The 21,110-nt window shown below is 36.9% G+C and overlaps 2 protein-coding genes across 4 annotated transcripts in view; both read right to left on the bottom strand.

Annotated features, from left to right (window-relative positions):
- Window positions 1–18,594, bottom strand: part of LOC138380916 (small ubiquitin-related modifier 2-like) — a 68,556-nt gene extending 49,962 nt beyond the window's left edge. Inside the window, exon 1 of the mRNA XM_069465353.1 lies at window positions 18,560–18,594. Coding sequence (XP_069321454.1) covers window positions 18,560–18,594 — 35 coding nt within the window. The remainder of the gene's footprint in view (window positions 1–18,559) is intronic.
- LIN52 (lin-52 DREAM MuvB core complex component) overlaps window positions 1–21,110 on the bottom strand; it is a 98,869-nt gene that overhangs the window by 57,754 nt on the left and 20,005 nt on the right. The gene's annotated exons all lie outside the window — the stretch shown is intronic.

Here is a 21,110-nt window from a genome sequence, read left to right as displayed (position 1 = left end):
ACTACTATATCCCAGAATAAAAGATTACATTTTTTTGCAGCTAGGTCAGGACAGGTGATTAAGTTCTGTGGGACTTCCAGGAAGGCTGCTTAAAAAGAGTCAGCTGTGTGGGACCTCTTTTTTGCCCATCTTTCTTCCCACTTTCTTCTGGCCTACAACTCAGGCATGAGGGCCAGAGCTCCAACATCCAGGAAGTATCCCTTAGGATGGAAGCCATGCACTACTGGAAGTGGAATGGAAAGACAGAAGGCTTAGTCCTTGATGACACTGTGGAACTGCCCTACCCACTAGGCCTGTCTACCTCCAGCCTTCCTTTTTGCGGAGAAAAAAATTCTACTTTGTGTAAGCCACAATTATTTCGGACTTCCTGTTAAATGTAGTCGTGTTTTATCCTAACTAATAGACCACAACTTTTAGCCAATAACCCTGATAGTACCTTAAGTTATTCATTTCAAAGATACTTTAACAACACCGTAGCAAACAAAGCTGAAGTTTTGTAATACATACACCCAGTTCCACCCTGAATTGTATTCTTCTAGTCACGGGGGCTTGAAATTTTGAAGTCATTTTGACTCTTTCAGTTCTCAAATCTGTTACAGTTTACCTACTTTCCCTCACCCTCAAATATTTCTCAACTGTCCTATCCAGTACAAGTAGTCACTGTGCTCTCGGACTGCAACAGCCTCCTAGTCAGTCTCTTGGACCTACTCCCATACCCTTCAATTCTCTCTAGAAGCTGTTATCAGACTTTAGAAAATGATTCCTCAGCCTGTTACTTCAGGCCGTCCACAATCTAGCTTCTCCTCTCTTTTCTAACCACACTTTTTCATACCCTAACCAATCCATTCTCAAAAATTGCTTCCTAGTCTGAAATGTACTCCTTCTTCTCACTTGCAAATATTAGCCATCAAATCCTACTTTAAATTTCACCTCTCCCAAGAGGTGTTCTCTGAATTCTTTACCTCACTTTTCCCTCTTTTATCTGCACGTGCAGAACACATGCTCAGAAAAGGAACGTGGTGAGAGAAAGGCCAGATCAGGCAGCGATGTAAAGACAAGTTAAAGGTTTTGGGCTTTATCCTAAGAACAATGGAAAGCCACTGATGGACTTTAAGGAGAAGGGAAAGGGGTCATGTGTTAATTTGTGTTTCAAAAATATCACTCTGTGGAATGGAGTAGTTATTGGAGAAAAGATTAATTCTACAGGTAATCTGACTGGAAGAAGGGAGAATACCAGAAATAAAGAAGCATAATAAAATAGGCTTGTTTCTGTAGAGGGAGAAATTGAAGCTCAATATTCTAGAGGAAAATGATAGTTATTTGAGTAAATATATGCTCACTGTAGGAAAAAAGTGGTAAATATTTATTAAAAGAGCTGCTGTGGGGCTGGGTGCGGTGGCTCACACCTGTAATCTCAGCACTCTGAGAGGCTGAGGCAGGAAGGTTGCTTGAGGTCAGGAGTTCGAGACCAGCCTGAGAAAGAGCAGAATTTAGTGCTAAATGTTCTCCTATTAGAATGTAATAGCATTTACAATGCCTGAACCTTGACTGGATCTTGGTTTTAACAAAAAAGCTATACAAGATTTTTAGGGACCACTGGGGAAGTTTGAATGTGGAAGAATATTAGGTATTTTTTAATTATTGTTAATTTTTCTTGGATGTGAAAATAGTATTATTATTATGTAGGAAACTGTCCTTTTTCTTAGGAGATGCATTCTGAAGTATTTAGAGGTAAAGTGCCTTGATGTCTGAAATTTACTTCCAAGTAGCTGGGGAGGGAGAGAATATATATAATATGCACACACACAGATACATGTGGGGGGTGGTTCACTGGGTGTTTAAATTTTTTCATAATGAACTATTATAGGAAAAATGACTTAATGCTACTTCTTCTTAAGTTAGTGATGAGGGGCTTCTTTCCCAACCTATTTGTGGCATTGATATTAATTTACTTGATAATTTGAAATAAAAATGTTTTTTGAAAGTGAGCTTTATTCAGGAAGTATAGAGAGTCTATCCCGGCCAGGCGTGGTGGTTCACGCCTGTAATCCTAGCACTCTGGGAGGCCGAGGTGGGTGGATCATTTGAGCTCAGGAGTTCGAGACCCGCCTGAGCAAAAGCGAGACCCCCGTCTCTACTAAAAATAGAAAGAAATTATATGGACATCTAAAAATATATATGGAAAAATTAGCCGGGCATGGTGGCACATGCCTGTAGTCCCAGCTACTCGGGAGGCTGAGGCAGTAGGATCGTTTGAGCCCAGGAGTTTGAGGTTGCTGTGAGGTAGGCTGACGCCACGGCACTCCAGCCCGGGCAACAAAGTGAGACTCTACCTCAAAAAAAAAAAAAAAAGTCTATCCCACAGAGAGAGTAGAGGCTAGTTCTCCCTGTGGAGGAGAACCAACCTGAAATAATTTTTTTTAATCTACAGGTCCAACAAAATCTGGGATCTTAAAAAGTAAAACATTGAATGAGGATTTTCACCCAAGAATTATCCCTTCTACAAGTTAACAGATCAATACTTCAGCCTTCCCTTTAGTTTCATCCTGGCTCCTCCTGGATTCCATTCTCAGCCTGATTATGGAGGCAGCTGCCTGTCCTCTTTCAATCTAAAGACGTGTGACTGGATCATTCCCCAGTGCCTATATTTATTAAACCTTTAACACAAAGTTATCAATCCCTGCTGTGGAGTCATTTCAAAGGATAGCAGGCACACAAATTAGTATTCAAATAATCTTTTATTGTGTTGCTCTTTTATTCTTTAATGACACTTCCTCCAACACTATGAGATTGTTGGCTAATTAAATTCTTGTGAACTTGACAGCTCACAGCAGCAGAAACAGAAACAGACAACCATAAACTGTTTTCCTTCCAACCTGGAGAAAAAATGCTTCCCTGTGAAGCTAGATAGAATACTATACTTTCCCAAGCTATCAAACTATTTTCTGGGAGATATTCTTAGTAATAACAAGCTTTTCAACCTCAGCAATCAGAAAGTTTATTTCCATGATCATCAGACCCAACTAGATAACTCACTTTATTTTTAACTTATTGAGTGGGCATACAGGTGAAACTCCTTAACCTTGTCCAAACTTTCTGTGACTACAATCAGATTGTATAAAATTGATAAAAGACAAAAAATAAAGGTCTGGATCAACATGGATGTCAAGTACTTCCAATATGGGCATTCACTAAAGAACATAATTTCTTAAGTTCATAAAACAAAACAAGGAGATATAGCACCAAGGGGTAACTTGAGGTTTTGTTTGGTTGTTTTTTCAGATTACTGTGTATTTGTTACATCAGACATAGCAAGCCATATACTAGTCCCAAACCAAAAGTAGGTAATGATGTAATTTCACAAGTTTACTCCATGAAGAACACTGTTGGCACGATAGGAAAAAAGAACAGGAGTATACAAACTATCTAAATAGTTTAGATATCTAAATAGTTTTGGTATCGTTGAGTATACTAAAAGCCACTGAACCATAAACTTTAAAAAGATGAACTTTATGGTATGTGAATTATATCTCAATAAAGCTGTTATTTTAAATAATTTTTATAAAAAAGAAATTAAAAAAAAAATAAGTCCTTGTTCTAAAGAAGGGCAAGAACTGACAAAGGGGCCTGAGTAGATTATTCCTGTCACCCAAAGAAAGTATAAATAGTTTACCCCTTGCTGAGTAAGAAGAAACTCTACCATGGCAATAGCAGAGATAAAGAATAAAAACTATAAATAATTTCAAATCTCATTTTAGCCATAATTTTCTCTAGTCATACTTTTCACCACAACTTCTGGAAAGACGCCAAATAATTTTGTATCACTTCATTTCCTTTAAACTTCCCACTTCCTTCTACTGGTAGAAAGATGGCTATAATCAGTTGTGGTCCAAAACGAATACAAGCAGAAGAAGGGAAGCTAAAGGCATGGAGAAATCAACTAGCTAACTTCCCACATTATTTGGAATTGTGGGCTGACTAAAGGTTGAGATTTATGATGCATTTATCCTCTCATTGTTAAATTGTACTGCCATCTACTACTCTTTTAAACTAGCTCACAGAAGTATTCAGGGTATGCAAGGACAGTTTTGATTCTTGAGGGATTTGTGTGAATATCAAAGGTACTAGAAGAAAAGTATTTGTGTTTGCTTTTCCACGTATTTAAAAAGGGCTTCTCTTAACTTCGGTTTCTTTCAAAATAAGAGAAATCCTAAAAGGCTTTTTAAAGACAGGAATATTAAGAACTTCTGTCTTAAGACTGCCTTGCTCATGGTATATTGTGCGTACACCACTTAAACAGTTGGGAAACAGTCAATAATAGTTGAGAATTAAGACAAGGCAGATACAATCTTCACCTTGACTCTAACTGGCTCTATTCCAGAGGAGGAATGAGTATTCTGAAAGAGAAACTCCTGTGCTTTAATTCTAAGCAAAGGAAAACAGAGGTTGGGGGGAGACCCAAGTTCAATTATCAACAGTGATAGTAAAGGGAAGTTATCTTAAAGGACCTGTATAAAATGAAGTTAGAAAGGACTTTTCACATCTACCGTATTAATACAAGTTGCATTTTTATTTAGGAAATCAACATTGTCCATGTTGTATTTTCAATACGCAGTTATCGTAGGAGATCATTTGACCTCAAACAAACAAACAAACAAACAAGAGGGGCCAAGGTCCAGTATCAATTCCTGTCCCACCATTCCTACCTAATCTCCTGGCAAGTTAATGCAAATCAAAGCAAGCACTTCAGTGCTGCTGGTAGTGAAGCCTGTTCCTTTCCCAAGAGAGGCCTGTAAAACAGGACAGTCACTGACAGCAGTACAATTACTGACACAGATACAGACTTTATGGACATGTTTATCTCTGCTGTAAATCCACACTCTCTCTCCACTCCGATTCACGAGTCATAAAGAAATTGCAGATAATGAAAAAGTTGGGGAAATTTACAGCATGTCGGAAACCTCAGACAGCCAGAAGAAATTAAAGAGCTGACTAGGGATAAATCACACAGGTACAATTAAAACTTCCCATATACCTCCTTCATTTCCAAACTGAGGCACAATCCAATGGAGCTGATGAAAAGTTGAGGTCATGACTCCTCAGGCTGTAATCATTTCTTAACTAACTGCATGTTAAAAATTAGCCAATTCACAGGTCATGTGTAAATGCTGTTTTCTTGCTGCTATCTTGATTTCCTCCACTCTCCACTAGAAGCATCCACAGAGCAATTCTGTCCGTAAACAGGCCAAATTGCAACAAGCAATAAATGGAAAGGTGATGTCCCCTCTCCCACTGCCATCTTTGTAGGTCCAAGACATCTTTTACCATTGCCACTGTGGACTGAGCATTAAAATGAGAAAGTGGAGCTACAATGGGAGAATGAAATTGGAGGTTTCTTGTTCCCCAATAAATAACCATTCTGAAGGTTTCATTTGATCTCTTTTCAACATTCCAAAGGAGATTTTAAAGGACTGTTATATCTGATACTAGAATAAGATTACTTCTGGAGATACCTGTTTTTCACTAGTGAACTGAGTTAATGGCTCATACTGTTATGGAACCATTTCTGCATGTGCTGATGTGTTAATTAATGTGCAACTCTTGTTACAATAAAGTAGATCAGAAAAATACCAAAGATAAGAATTATTGTCTATTTCTTAAATAATAAGGCTTAGCAGATCCTCACTATTGAACACTAGAATAAAGTGAGTTAATTTTTGGTACCTCTATTCTATAAGGTTTTTTATAAAATCCTATGTGAAGGAAAAAAAGGAAGATTCTATCACATGCTGCTGTCTCTATCTTCCCCAACTTATTTAGCTGCAACTAGCAGGTTTTAAAAACATCAACCCAATCACTTATAAGATCTCTCTGCAAAGCAGAAATACAGAACACAGATTTTACTAACTTCTACATAAATAGACTAAACCAAGACTGTCAATAATTATACACAAGTCAATACTAATCTTTGTGCATGTCTATAGGATTAAGCCTCAACCAAATTAGCTCTAATATGATTTTGAAATTTTGAGCCCTGTCAAGAAATGAAGGCTTTTTTTTAAAGACATGGGGGATGCAACTGACATGGTTTCGATTTTGTTCTTATTTGACCCCTTGATGATTTGAGGTCCATTTTACACTTCAGAGAACGCAAATGTCATTTTCATTTTATGTATTAAGATTTTATTCTCTATGGAATAAAAATAGTTCTAAGGAAATGCTAAGAGTTTCAACCCAATCACCACCACAAAAAACTTAGGTCGTATAAAGTGCATGGATCTCAATTCTACTCACTCAATAAGCATAAGACATGGTCTCTGATCTGCTTTTGCTTATAACGAAAAGTTCCTTAAGCTCCTAAGTGTCAGATCAGTGTCCAGTATCAACAGGAACTGTTAAATAGAGGCAGAGTTTTATTTATAAGCTCCAAGAGGCAAATCATACTTTATCAAATGAGTATTTAAGTGAAGCCAAGAAACACGTCCATTGTTATTATTCTGAGAGGGCAACAATACCCATGGACTAAGAAACAGAAGACTTGGATTCCAGTCCCAGTTTTCAAATAACTAAGTATGTGATTCTAGGCAAAACACTGAAGCTCTCTGAACTTCAGTTACCTCATCTGATCAAAAGTGAATAATAAAGAATGGTAGTAAAAATTAAATAAGAAAACACATATAAGAAACATAACAGGCTCATAAATGTTACTTGCTTTTCCCTCTTTGTGATCTCATGATACATGATTCAGATTCCTGGTTCTGTCACTAGTGAGTTTTGTAGCTGTCCTTAGGCAAGTCACCTAAGATCTTTAGGCCTCTGTTTCTGCATCTGTAATATTAGAGTGTTGGTACTTAGATCTCTAAGATTCCGGAACTTCCAGCTCTAACATGTTATGATTATTGATTCTATCACAACATTACTAGGTGACCCTGGGAAAGTTACTCGTTTTTTTAGACCTCAGTTTCCTCATCTTTATATATTGGAAACCAAACCAACAAAAAAATAGGCAAGGACTGTAACAGGAAATTCTTAAAAGGAGGAAAAACAAGTGTCCAATAAACATTACTTTATTAGCAACTAAACAAATGCATATAAAAAATACTGAAACATATTTTTTCACCTGTAAAACAGGCATGTATTAAAAAGTTTAAAATATCTAAGATTGGCTAATATGTAAGAATATGAGTACTTTCATTTACTGTTCTTTGAAATATCATTTGGACCAGTCTTTCTGGAGGTCATTTTGGCAATAAGTATAAAAATTTTAAATGTATATTCACTTTGATCTAGCAAAAGATTCTAATTGTAACATGATTTACTTTAGTGGAACACTGGAAACTAAATGTCCATTAAAAGAAAATTAATTAAATAAATTATAAATAATTGTATAATGGTATTCTGTAGTCATTAAACTGATGATTTTGCTGTGTTTTCATGAGTACTGCAAGATGTTCACCACACACTAAGTAAAAAAAGCAGGTTGTAGAACAGTAATAGCATGATAGTATATATGTAAAATTTATATATATGCATATATGTGTGTATGTGTTTGCATATATATGCATATACACATGTATATGTAATATCTCTTAGAAATGCTTAGAAGGTTTGCCGGGGGGGTGTTCACCAAAATGTTAATAGTGATTATTTTGGCATAGTGAATTTTAGGTGATTTTTGCTTTCTTTATATTTTCTATAAGGAATATATATTATTTCATAATGGCAAAAAACTAAAGCTTATATTTAACTTTAAAAAATATGTATTACAGGGCCCGGCGCGGTGGCTCACGCCTATAATCCTAGCAAACTGGGAGGCCGAGGCGGGTGGATTGTTTGAGCTCAGGAGTTCGAGACCAGCCTGAGCAAGAGCGAGACCCCCATCTCTACTAAAAATAGAAAGAAATTAGCTGGACAACTAAAAATATATATAGAAAAAAATTAGCTGGGCATGGTGGCACATGCCTGTAGTCCCAGCTATCTGGGAGGCTGAGGCAGTAGGATCGCTTGAGCCCAGGAGTTTGAGGTTGCTGTGAGCTAGGCTGATGCCACAGCACTCTAGCTTGGGCAACAGAGTGAGATTCTATCTCCACCAAAAAAAAAAAAAAAAAATGTGTTACAAAAAGGATTCTATGACTCTAACAATTCTTTTCAGTTAAATAAGTAAGATCTCTTGTTCTTATAATCTTTGACATAAAACTGAGGTCTTTAAGGCCAAGAAAATCTCCTTATTTTTAAAAAAGTCACTTATATAACAAAGTTTATTCTCAGTTATCCTTCAAACCTCAGTTAGAAACACCATGGCATACAGGAATTCTAAGCTGACACCAGAGGTTTACTCAAGATTGCTAAAACCAAGGAAAAGCACAATAGTGGTATTTGACATAGCACACTGAATGACAGGTGATAGGATTTCAGCTGGTTATTTGTTGCAGGATAGCCTGGATTACACAAAGAAGAAATCCAAATACTTAAAAACAGAAAATGTAATTGCTAAATTATGTTGAAATTTTTGGTTGCCATTCTATACTAAAAGCCTATTTAATAACGTTTTCATTTCCTGATAGATGGTCACGTAATTTAGAGAGATACAGAAAAGGAAAAGTGTGTGATCCAACATATTGAGCACTCCCTCATCCTCTCACCAACTCACAAACCTGGATCTTCATCTATTCTCATGTTATGATTGAGTAGCTCTCTCTCTTCCAGTCTAAGGCCAGTGCACCTGTACTCTGAGCCCCAGCTTTTTAAACCCTCTTGGCAACCTTTCTTATACTTGATCCTGATCCCTTTTTGCCTGCATCTTCCACCTCTGTCATGGGAATTTAAACATAAATTAAGTCTATTGTCCTAAAGCAAACAGTAAACTCTGACTCCACCTCTCGTCTAGCTACCACCTTCTCTTCCTCTTAAGAGCTGAATTCTAAAAGAATTATCTATATTTCCTACTTCCATTTCTTACGTTCACTCCTTTTAAGCACTCCATTTCAAACTGCCTTCACCATCTCACTAAAACTACCTCACTCATCCATACAACTGCCTAAACAATGTCTCCAATTAATATCCAAAGCCAAACCCCACATCAAAAACCAAACTCATAATCTTTCCTTACAAATCTGTCCCTCTTCCCTTGTTCTTTTTAAAAAAGTTTTACCAAAATATAATGAATATGTGATAAACTGCACTTATTTGAAGTGTACAATTGATAAATTTTGGACAAATGTCCAGTAAACACTACTTTACTAGCAACTAAATTCTTCTGAGTCCCCTCCCTAGGTTTTCTATGAATCAGGAGGTTTTTCCAGAATGGCTGGTGGGAGCAGGCACTATTACTGGCCCTGTGGTGCCAGGCACTGTTCCCGATAATCCCTTCAGATTCTTTCTTCAGCCTCAAGCAGCTTCCTCAGTGAATGTGCTGATCGGTCCTCAGCTGAATACTCCAGGACCCCCTGTGGCTCTCTCTCCTCTCTGTGAGGCTCTTTCCTCTCTGGTACTCTGTCCTGTGAACTCCAGCTGCCTTATCTCTCCAACTCTTAGCTGTTTTTTCAACTCAGGGAGTCTTCCAGTCTCTGCCTATGGTCCTCCTTCCCTGTACCTCAGCCTGGAAATTCTCTCAATGCAGTAGGCTGGGGCAATTACAGGATTCACCTCATTTATCTCCTATCTCTCAGGGATCACTGTCTTTTGTTGCCTAATGTCCAGCATCCTGAAAACCATTGTTTTGTATATTTTTGTCATTAAAAAAAATTTTTTTTCAGACAGGTGCAGTGGCTCACACTTGTAATCACAGCTCTTTGGGAGGCCAAGGTGGAAGGATTGCTTGAGGCCAGGAGTTGGAGCAGCCTCGGCAACATAGAGAGACCCTGTCTCTACAAAAAATAAAAATAAAAACAGCTGGGCATGGCAGCACAAAACTGTAGTCCCAGCTACTTGGGATGCTGAGACAGGAGGATTGCTTGAACTCAGGAATTCAAGGCTGCAGTGAGCTATGATCACACCACTGCACTCCAGCCTGGGCAACAGAGTGAAACCCTGTCTCTAAAAATAAAATGAAATAAAATAAAATAAATTGTTTCAGGTGGGAAGGTGAATCTAGTCCCTGATATTCCATTTTGGCCAAAATCAGAAGTTCCCCATTGTTCTTTGCATGCCACTGACTTATATGCTCAAGAGAGGAATGCTGGAGTCATCCTTCCCAAATCCTTCCCAAATTTACTACTCTCTCCATGACCACTATCAGTACCCCAGGTCTAGGCATCATAGTCTTGGCTATTGCAATGACTTCCTACTTTGTCTTCCTAGTTCCTCTCTTGCCCTCTTCCAAACCACCTTCTTAAAGCGCTTTAATGACTTCCTGGTGCTCTCAGGATAATATTCAAAATCCCTAATACAGCTGAGAAGTCTCACGTGTCCAAGCCTTTGTCTATCTCACAGTCACGTCTGAGTTCCAGTCATATTACCCTTTGTTCAGTTTTCAAAAGCACTGTGCTCCTTCCTGCTACTAGACTTTGCTGTTCCCTCTTGGACAGAAGTCATGGTCTTTTTGAAACTTAATCTTGGAAGTAGCCTCCCATCACTTTTGCTATCACTAGGTCCAGCCCACACTCAAGAGAAGATTCAACAGGGGCACAAACACCAGTAACAGGGACCCCTGGGGACCATCTTAGAGGCTGCCTACCACACCAAGGTTCTATTTTAATGTTACACATCTTCCTGGCTTCTCACCTATGGTTTTAACTAGAATCTATAAGCTAATCATGTCCAAAGTTCTATTCCCTATGCTCTAGAATCCATATATTCAACTGTCTCCTAGGTATTTCCACCTAGATAGCCCACTTATATACTTACAACTCAACTCCCCCATCTTTCTTCTCAAAGGTCCTCTTCTTCCTATATTTACCCAAGCCAGAAACCTAGGAGCTGTTCTTGATTCCTCATTCTTACTCCCCAGGACTTCCCAAACTCCAGTACAACTAATTAGTCATTAAGACTTTCCATTCTAACACCCAGATTTCTAGAACTCAACCCTTATTTTCCAATTCTACTTCTACTGTGTTAGTTTCAAGGCTTACCACTTTAGTCTAGCTTACTAAAGGAAACTTACTTGTTTCCCTGTTGCTATTTTCATTCCTCACCAATCCACCTTCTTCTACGTTGGCAAAGTGACCTAAAAATGTATATATAATCACATGTCTACTGTGCTTAAAATTTCTCATTTGCTGCCCATAATAATAATAATAGTTAAATAGTTTTTAAGCACTTATTAAGTCTAGGTACTACGGTAAGGATTTTATAAACAAGACTGCATCAAATCATCAAAATAATACTCTAAGGCAACAGATCTCAAACTGTGGTCCTAAGATCTCCAAGCCTCTTTCAGGGGGTCCAAGAGGTCAAAACTATTCGTATAATGCTAAGGTGCTTTTTTCACTCATTCTATTGTACGTGTGCAGTGAAGTTTCCTAGAGCCTACCTAAGATACCACAACATACTGAATACAGAAGTAGCTGAATTGAGCTTTTATCAAGCCAGACATTAAAGAAATTCGAAAAAATATTTAAAAAATTCCACTCTTCTCAATATTCTTATATGAAAAATAGTTACTCGTCACAAAAATATGTTATTCATGTTAACGTGTAATGGTTTATTCCTATTTTTAAATTAATAAATATTTGAAATTTTTTCTTAGTTTTAATTTCTAAAACAGTAAATATAGATACTAGATATAACACACATAAAGAAAAGTTCTTTGGGGTAATCATTAAGAAAGTAAAGAAGTCCTGACACCAACAAGTCTGAGCACTGTTCTAAGGTTGTTATCTCCATTTCAAATGGAGAAACTAGGAAGAAACTTTCTACTAACTTAAAGTTAAGTAAGTTGCCTAAATCAGCAGTAAGTGGTAGACAGAGATTCATAAAAAAGCTCTATGACTCCAGAGCCCAAGCTCTTAACCACTCTATTGGCCTCTTATCTGTTAGCTACTTACCATCTGGCTCCTACCTACTTAACTCCAGGTTATTGTTCTTTCCCTTATATCAAATTCAGATTGGTCACTTCTCTCCACTAGCCTTAGTTTCTGCAAACAGAGATATTTCTTAAACTATATTTTGAAAAAGCAATTCCTACTCACCACAATAAGATAGTATGCCCTCCCAAAGCTTTATTTAACCTAGACAAACTAAGCTTTTCAACCTTTGAGTTACAGATAAGATGTAAATCCTTGGAACTTACCTCTCCCTCGAGAATCTCTTAAAAACAAACCTCTCCAGGCCGGGCGTGGTGGCTCACACCTGTAATCCTAGCACTCTGGGAGGCCGAGGCGGGTGGATCGCTCAAGGTCAGGAGTTCGAGACCAGCCTGAGCAAGAGCGAGACCCCGTCTCTACTAAAAATAGAAAAAAATTATATGGACAACTAAAAATATATATATAGAAAAATTAGCCAGGCATAGTGGTGCATGCCTGTAGTCCCAGCTACCTGGGAGGCTGAGGCAGGAGGATCGCTTGAGCCCAGGAGTTTGAGGTTGCTGTGAGCTAGGCTGACGCCACGGCACTCACTCTAGCCTGGGCAACAAAGTGAGACTCTGTCTCAAAAAAAAAAAAAAAAGAAAAAAAAAACAAACCTCTCCCAAAGCCTACAGTGATATCAACAATTATGTTAATCTCCCAATGTACATGTTTTGGATCTATAAAATAGAGACTTAAAGTCACTGCTCACATGTTTCATATTAGTTACAACATATTTATTTCCATAAAGGGTCTATGAACTGAAAAAGAAAAACTTTGCTGGACAGTTAGTCACTAAAGATCATGTGTAGTGTTACAGTGATTTCCTAAACCTTCACCATAGAGATGCCCAAATAAGGTCTTTCTTCCTCAGGCATCTGTACAACAATGCATTTCCTTCTTCATGCTGCCTTTTCTTTCTAGTTGGCTGTAGGACTTGGACACGGATTCATTTTCACAAGATGTAGCTTCAATTCCCACAAAGTTACTTTTTTTTTTAATCTTTAAAACTATTCTTCAAAAGCAACCTATCTAGCAGACTCAACCGTTTCTAAAAATAAACTGTACAGAGTGGCATTCCCACTTGGGGTCAAATTGTAAGGTCTATAAACACAATACTTACCTAAGTCATCATAACCCAACATAAGCCAAATCAATGGCTCCCATATAATTTCCAGGTTTCTCCATCCCCAAACAACTTTTCTCTAGTCTAACAATTCTCCATTGCTTAGATATGCTGTTTCCATTCTATATTATCAATTCACTCTGTATTTCTTACACCACTAGCCATAATGGTTTCCAAGCACATCCAAAAAGTGTCTTCTGGAATCCTGAGGCAGGATGATCACTTCAGCCCAGGAGTTCAAGGGCTGTGAACAGTGACACATGGTACTCCAACCTTGGTGACAGAGCAAGACCCTGTCTTGTCTCTCTCTCTCTCTCTCACACACACACACACACACACACACAAAAGGATGTCTTCTGTTGATTTGATAATTAAGTGATGCCAGTTTTAATTATTTATGTGAGACTAAAATCTTCTTTACTCCTTTTCAATTCTAAAATATTTATATGCATCAACTGGGTTGTTAGCTCATTATGCAAGTTCTTTTATCATACAGTGCCAAGTTAAAGATGCTTTAGTTTCCCAAGGATAGTGGTTTTCCATGAATTTTCAAATGACAATGGTAATACATTTAAAAATGCATCACTCAACAAGGTTGTCAGAAAACTTTCACACTAAATCAAAAAACCAATGAGTTAAGGAAGAGAGGAAAACACACTTTCACTTTCTCTGTTTGAATTTTTGTCTCTATCATGTAACCAGTAATGGTGTTCTGATAGTCCCATAAGAAAGAAGAGGTGAGAGAAGAAAAAAATTCAGCCAGCCCAAGTCATACGAGTAAATAATATTTATTTCTGAGATGCTACAGCTTTGACATTATCATAACCCAAATTAAAATACCAATGATGGCATTAGCCAAAAGAGAAAATATTGTTAAACTGAACTATAGTAAAATTCAAAACTTCTCTTCAAATTGGAGAAGTTTGATTATGGATTGTATATCAGATAATATTGTATCATATGGTATATTTTTACAATGAAATACTCTACAGCAATGAAAAAAACAAAATGACATAGTTGATGTCATAATCAAAATGTTGAGAAAAGAAGCCAGACACAAATGAGTACATCATTTGTGATTCCATTTACATAAAGTACAAAAATAAGCAAAATTCTTCTGTGATAGTATGAAGTCACAGCAGAGCTTGCCTTTGGGGAGGGGCCCAGGGAGGCACTGGGAGGGTCATGAAGGAGACTTTGAAGACTGGAAAGGTTCTGTATCTTGATCTGTTCTGGGTAGTGGTTACAGGGGAATGTTCATTTTATGAAAATTCATTCAGCTGCACATTACAATTCACGTACTTTTCTTTGTGTACATTATATTTCAATTTTAAAAAGCTTATTAAAGAACAAAAAAATGATGGGACAAAAGAATATTTTTATATCCTGAATCAGAAATCTCCCTTTAGCTCTTTTCATTCCATATCCAAAAACTTCAACCTGTCAGATTCAACTATTCTCTCAAAGGATGCCTTCACTATTATCTAACCATTCAGTCTTAAATGTTTCCTGCTAAAATAGAGTCAATGAAATGTAATAACTATTCCTAAAAAAAAGGTCTTTCCCTTTTTCTATTTCTGAAATCTTTTTCAGTTATACCAAACATCAGTGGCCTTTATCAAGCTTTTAGTTTAGACTTAACAGTTGGAGATACTTCTCTTCTACATATGTTAAAGTAATTATTTCTCTAGATTTCCTATAGCAAAGTACTTTGTCATCATTACAAATTCCTATGCAATATCACTGCCCTCCGAGATCATATTTTCAACACAAACCAGAGGAAAAAAACAAGAAAAACAAAAGAACTAACATATTTGAAACAAAAAAAATATTTTTTTTTGTTTTGTTGAATCTCTAGACTATCAATAACTAAACTAAAAAACAAAACAGATAATGGCAGTTTATTTCCCCATGGGCAGAAACAGTCATTCCTAAACCCAAAGCCTGGAAGGAATCTCAACTCTTATGAACACTATTGTAATTATTCAGTTCTCATCACTTCTTTGTTATGCCAAAACTATATTCCAACGCAAACATACACACATACACACAAACAATCCATTTCACCTCTCAACCAAACAGCTGCAGTTCCACTTAAAACTGACAGACATTCTAAACACTTATTTGCTCCTACTAAGTAGTTAATACTAAGAGTTCAGTTCTCCAACTACAAGGAGGAGAGCCTGAAAACATAAAGGTTGACAAAACCTTGGCCAATGTAACATAAGAAAAGATGTTTTTTTCGGCCAACTAAATCATCTCTTGTCCTTGACCCATCAGTTTACCACTCCTTTTGTTCCCAAATTTCCAATTCCGCAAGGACGTGCTAAGGATGGGAAATGAGGTATCATTAACTTTCACCTTGCTATTTATCACTTGCATAAACTGATCAATTGTTAATAGATCTAGTCATTTTTATTTAGAAACAGTCCATAGAAGAGTACAAGAATGTAATTGCCCAGGAAATTAGGAGACAGATTTTTCAAGTAACTGTAATTTTGTTTCTAAAATGGCATACAATTTTTAAAAAATCTTTTGAATAACATTTTTCCTGCTCAATAACACAGAATGTGTTCATTGTTTATAATTTGGAAAATTCAGAAATTTTAAAGAAAAAAAATCACTTGATAGCCATTAAAATATATTGGTGCATTTCCTTCTCATTTGTCTACACCCATGCTCTCAAAGCAAAACAAAAAAGAAAAAGAAGACAGAAAAAAACCCTGCTGCTTTCATGTCCTGATTTTGTTCATTTGCCATTATCCTCGTATATAATGAGCATTTTTCTGTCGTTAAATGCTTTTTAATGCTTTAACATGGTTTTTAATGGCCATATTATATTTTACTGTATGGATGTACTATAATTCCTTTGCTTATGCCCGAAATGTTGAACTTTGTTTTACTATGTACATCTTACTTATCATACATTTGTAGAATTATACCAAATGCTACTTTGTGAACCAACCCCATCCAAATTAATTTATACATTTCCTACTCTCCTCTATCCTTCCCCTCCCCCCAAAAAGTCAGAAGAGAATAAAACACTGCAAGCATTTTAGGGAAAAATCCTCTTTGTGTGTAAAGCCATTTCAGAGGCAATGTTGGATTTATGAAATAACTTGACTAATGGATAAAAGATATGAATGCTTATAAGCCTTCGAGGTAATTTGAGGATTTGTGTATCCTAATTTGTTAACCAAGGGAAAAATGAGAAATAATGGCATGTTTTATTTCCCATTATCATAATACATTTTTAAAAACAAAATACTTAAGGCTAAATTGACAATTTCTAATTATGAGGAATAACTATGATCCCTTCAAAGTGGGGTTTCTAGATTTTATGCTGTAACCTAAATAAGATCCCACACTAATGACTATGGTAAGATGGAAGGTAATGCATAAAATAAAGAAAACAAGGATAAGTTTCAATTGGCATTTGAGAAATGCAGATTTCAACATTGTCTTTAGGATACTTTTGAATTAAGTTCCCTGGCTTTATTTTTCAGGTTAAAATAATATAAATTTATACTTTCTTGAATTTCCAGCCCTTGTCAATAGATGTGATCAAGAAACATGAAAAAAAAAAAAGTTCACAATTGAAGAAATGAACACTAAAACACAAGATACTAACATTTTGCCTATCAAGTTGGCAATGACTTTAAAAAATTATAATATAATACTTGGTGTTAGCAAGGGTACAGGGGTGGGAAGCGCTTTTCTGGAAGGCATTTGGCAGTATATTTCCTTCTCAATCAGAGGTCCCACAAATCTCCAAATACACATAAAATGCAGTCTTCCCTCCTAGGAGGAGTTACCTTAGTGCTGATATAACTGAAATGTTAATTAACAGATGCAGCAATAGCAAATATTTTGGGCCAAGTACCATTACTTCAAATTCAAACGTCTGAAACTTTTTTCCAGTTAACGAAAAATTGGATGTCTACAACATATAGAGGCCATATCATAACAATTTCCTGAATAGTTCTAGGTAGCTACCTGAATGAAAAGGCACTACTATGGAAGAAAACTATACAAAAGTAAGTCAGGTGTGTGCAGCGGTGTGTGCCTGTAGTCCCAGCTACTCTGGAGGCTGAGGCTGTAGCATCACTTGAGCCCAGCAGTTCAAGGCTGTAGTGCGCTAAGAAAGCACCTGTGAGTAGCCATTGCACTATAGCCTGGGCAACAGAGGGAGACTCCCTTTCAAAAAAAAAACACCTCCTCTTAGAGGTTTAATGACCCATCAAAGAATACAGAGACTTCACAAATCCATGTCTGAATTTATGGATATCCCATTTCGCACATTCATTTCCACAAGATCAAATAACTTACCATTCACTATCTAAAACATTACCTGTTGCCTAGGTGATATGACTGTACTAGACAAGAGCAATGCTTTCATCCTATTAATAACACCAAGCTTTACAAATGACTCGTCTATGAAGGAACATGTAAAAGAGTTACGTGATTTTTATTGTTAACCAGGTTATCTCACCTTCTTCTGACTTCCCTGTCATTAACTAAGCTCAAAACATCACAATCAACTCTAACTTCAGCTTCTCCCCTAACATCCATGCAGACATTTTACCTAGTCCTGAAAATTACAAATCTGAAACATCTACTGTCAGTGCACTTCTTCCCATTCTCACTGCCACCATCCATTTAAGCTTCCAATCCTTCATCCTAGACTCCCACAATAACTTCCTGCCTCTCATCTCTCCACCCACCCCATCCTACGCATCAATGGCTCCTAAAGGTGTCTTCCCTACTCAAAAATCTTCAGTGGTAAAATTTCTTTCTTTTTTTCCTTCTTCTTTTTTTTTTTTGGGGAGAGGGCCTTGCTTTGTCACCCAGGCTAGAGAGCAGTGGCATCGTCATAGCTCACTGCAACCTCAAGCTCCTGAGCTCAAGCGATCCTCCTGTCTCAGCTTTCCAAGTAGCTGGGACTACAGGTACGTGCCACCACACCCGGCTAATTTTTCTATTTTTTGCACAGATGGTCTCGCTCTTGCTCAGGTTGAGTTGTGAAAATTGAAATGACACAGAAAAATGTGTAAGATAGAATAAATTAAAAAAAAAAAGACAGGCTAAAACTATATACATATACTATATTCTTAGTTATGCTAAAAAGCATGTCTGTATGTATGGGTGCAAGTATAAATATATACACACACATCAATATATAAAGGGAATAAAAGTGGGCCAGGAAACATATCATATGTTAACAGTGGTTATATCTTAGTTGTAAGGCTATGGTGTTTTATTTCTTTTTACTTTATTCTTTATTTTTATAATAAACAAATTTTTAATAAATCTTCTCTTAGTAAAGTGTCCCCATAATCTATAATGAATACACAGTTAATGTTACAGCACTAAAATACTTCTTAAAGAACATTTTACATGCTCCCCATTACCATGGAGTCTAACTCCTCACCCCTGGAGTTCAAGGCCCTCCTCAATCTGGCCCATATCTACTTCGTAGTCTTAGACTTTTATGGCCCCTACTATAACCTGGGGTCCTCAAGGACCATACCTAACCACACTGTTCCTTGAGCATAGCTGTTGCTTTCAAACTCTTCTTTGCCCTTAATGTCCACTCCACCTGGAATATGTTCCCTTCCCGTTTCCACTCATCAAGATCCTATGTGTTTTTTAAGGTCTATTTTCAATGTTCCAGAAATAGCAAATACTACTATGTCCCTTTCCCTTGTCCATAACCGACATCACTGACTGACTTCTCTGAATCCAGACTCCTTCTCAAAATTAAATGGTCCTAGGCCATCCTTACTAATCACTCCATGTTGACATATAAAATGAAACTTATCTGCCATTTCTATAGCAATCTGATGCAACTGACCTCTTCTCCCCTACCCATATAGTTCTTTCTATTCTTATGGAGCTTTTCTTCTCTACCTTCTATTAAGAATCATTTACTTAATTGTCTTATCTTCCTTTCCCACTAGATTTTAATCTGCACAAGGGCAGTATTATGTCTTATCATCTTTATATCCTGTACAGAGCCTTGTACAAAGCTGCCGAATAGGACACTTCATTCTTTTGCCATTATCTCATCACTCAAAATCGCTAAATGTTTGAAAGCTTTATTTTAATTTTGCTTTACTTTGAAACAATTACATTTTTCTTGAAGGACTAATTAGTCTGAAGTTGTTTCATCAATTTTAGCTAACATTCCTGCCTTAATTTAATATGGTGTTGTCTGATATCACATGATAACCAACAGACTCCAAGATACAAGATATGCCACTGGTAGGGGAGATGACTGAGATAAGAGAATTGAACCCATTTTGAGGGTATTATATTCAGACATAGAAGCTATTAAATTTAACAATCACATTTTTTGGAATATTTTTCTACCAGTCTCTGTAAAAGCCAAATGCTATTTCTGACACTAGAGAAACAAAGGACTATGAGTATCAAAAATATATATTGCTTAAGAAAGGAAATGTGTTTTAAAAAAAAAAGATGGAGAGATGAAAAGGAAAAGGAAAAGTTAAAAATCGAGCAAGGTATCAATAGAGTTAGCAAGGAGTCTGGTAAAATCATAAGAATTTTTTACCTAAATCAGAAATCCAGTTCAAGAGATATGGGTAAAGGAAAAGCTAGTAGTACAGTAAGACTCATGCTGCCATCTAGAGGTTACAGGCTAGATGACTTTCTCCTCAATCAGTCAAGGGCTGTTAATTTAAGAGAGAAAACTGAACAGGACTTATATGGAAGCCAAACAAAAAACCCTGATGTCAGGCCACAAGAAAAAAATATCCAGAGTATAAGAGTCACAGTTATTCTTTCCCGCTCCTTCTTCACATATTAAACTTACAAGTCAACAGAGCTAACTATTCTTTAGAAGTTTAGCTGGATGGGGAACAATTTCTAAATATAAATGGCCACTTTTTCAAATCACATGCCCAGAGGGTAGAGAAATCTATTATACCACAGGCTAGTTTGGAAGCAGAGGTTTTCTTTGGTACTCCCACCAAGGAAAGTTGTACCAAATAGTTTCTGGTACAGACAACTTCATCAGTGTTGATTAATGGGATGAAGCATCAAGTCTGAGTGGGGAAGTCTCAATCTTTTTACAATAAAATGTTGCTCTTAAAAACAGTTAATGATTAAATTTAGTCAAATAAGGGTCCACTAAAACTGCTAAATAAGCATGCAGGATTAGACTATTAATTAGCAGAAGGAACTACTTATATAAAAGTAACCGAAATTCTTTAAAACTTTTATAGCAGGTAATATGCTTAATGTGACCTTATTTACATTAAAGGGCATCTACAAAAACTCCATAACTAACACTTTCTCACTAAGATCAGGAAGAAGTCAAAGATGTTTCCTCTTGCTATGTCTATTCAACATTGTACTGGAATTTCTAGCCAGGGCAATCAGGCCTGAAAATGAAATAAAAGGCATACAAAGGCCGGGCGCGGTGGCTCATGCCCATAATCCTAGCACTCTGGGAGGCTGAGGTGGGAGGCTCGCTCGAGGTCAGGAGTTCAAGACCAGCTTGAGCAAGAATAAGACCCCGTCTCTACTGAAAAAAATAGAAAGAAATGATCTGGACAGCTAAAAATATATATAGAAAAAAATTAGCCAGGCATGGTGGCACATGCCTGTAGTCCCAGCTACTCGGGAGGCTGAGGCAGAAGGATTGCTTGAACCCAGGAGTTTGAGGTTGCTGTGAGCTAGGCTGATGCCATGGCACCCTAGCCCAGGCAACAGAGTGAGACTCTGTCTCAAAAAAAAAAAGACATACAGATTGGAAATGAAGATGTAAAACTATCCTTATTTGCAAATAACGATTCTGTATATAGCCCAGGCTATAGAGCAGTGATGTCATTTCATCTCAAGGAATCAACAGTTGATCATTCAGGCAGTCAGAAAATACACACTGAACACTTGCAATATGCCCAGTACTCTATGGACTACAAAGGCTATCTAAGAAGTTCTTAACCTTAAAAAATTAT

The sequence above is a fragment of the Eulemur rufifrons genome, chromosome 2 (genome assembly GCF_041146395.1).
Source record: "Eulemur rufifrons isolate Redbay chromosome 2, OSU_ERuf_1, whole genome shotgun sequence".
NCBI lineage: Eukaryota > Metazoa > Chordata > Mammalia > Primates > Lemuridae > Eulemur > Eulemur rufifrons.
This window is presented reverse-complemented; position numbering and strand designations above follow the sequence as displayed.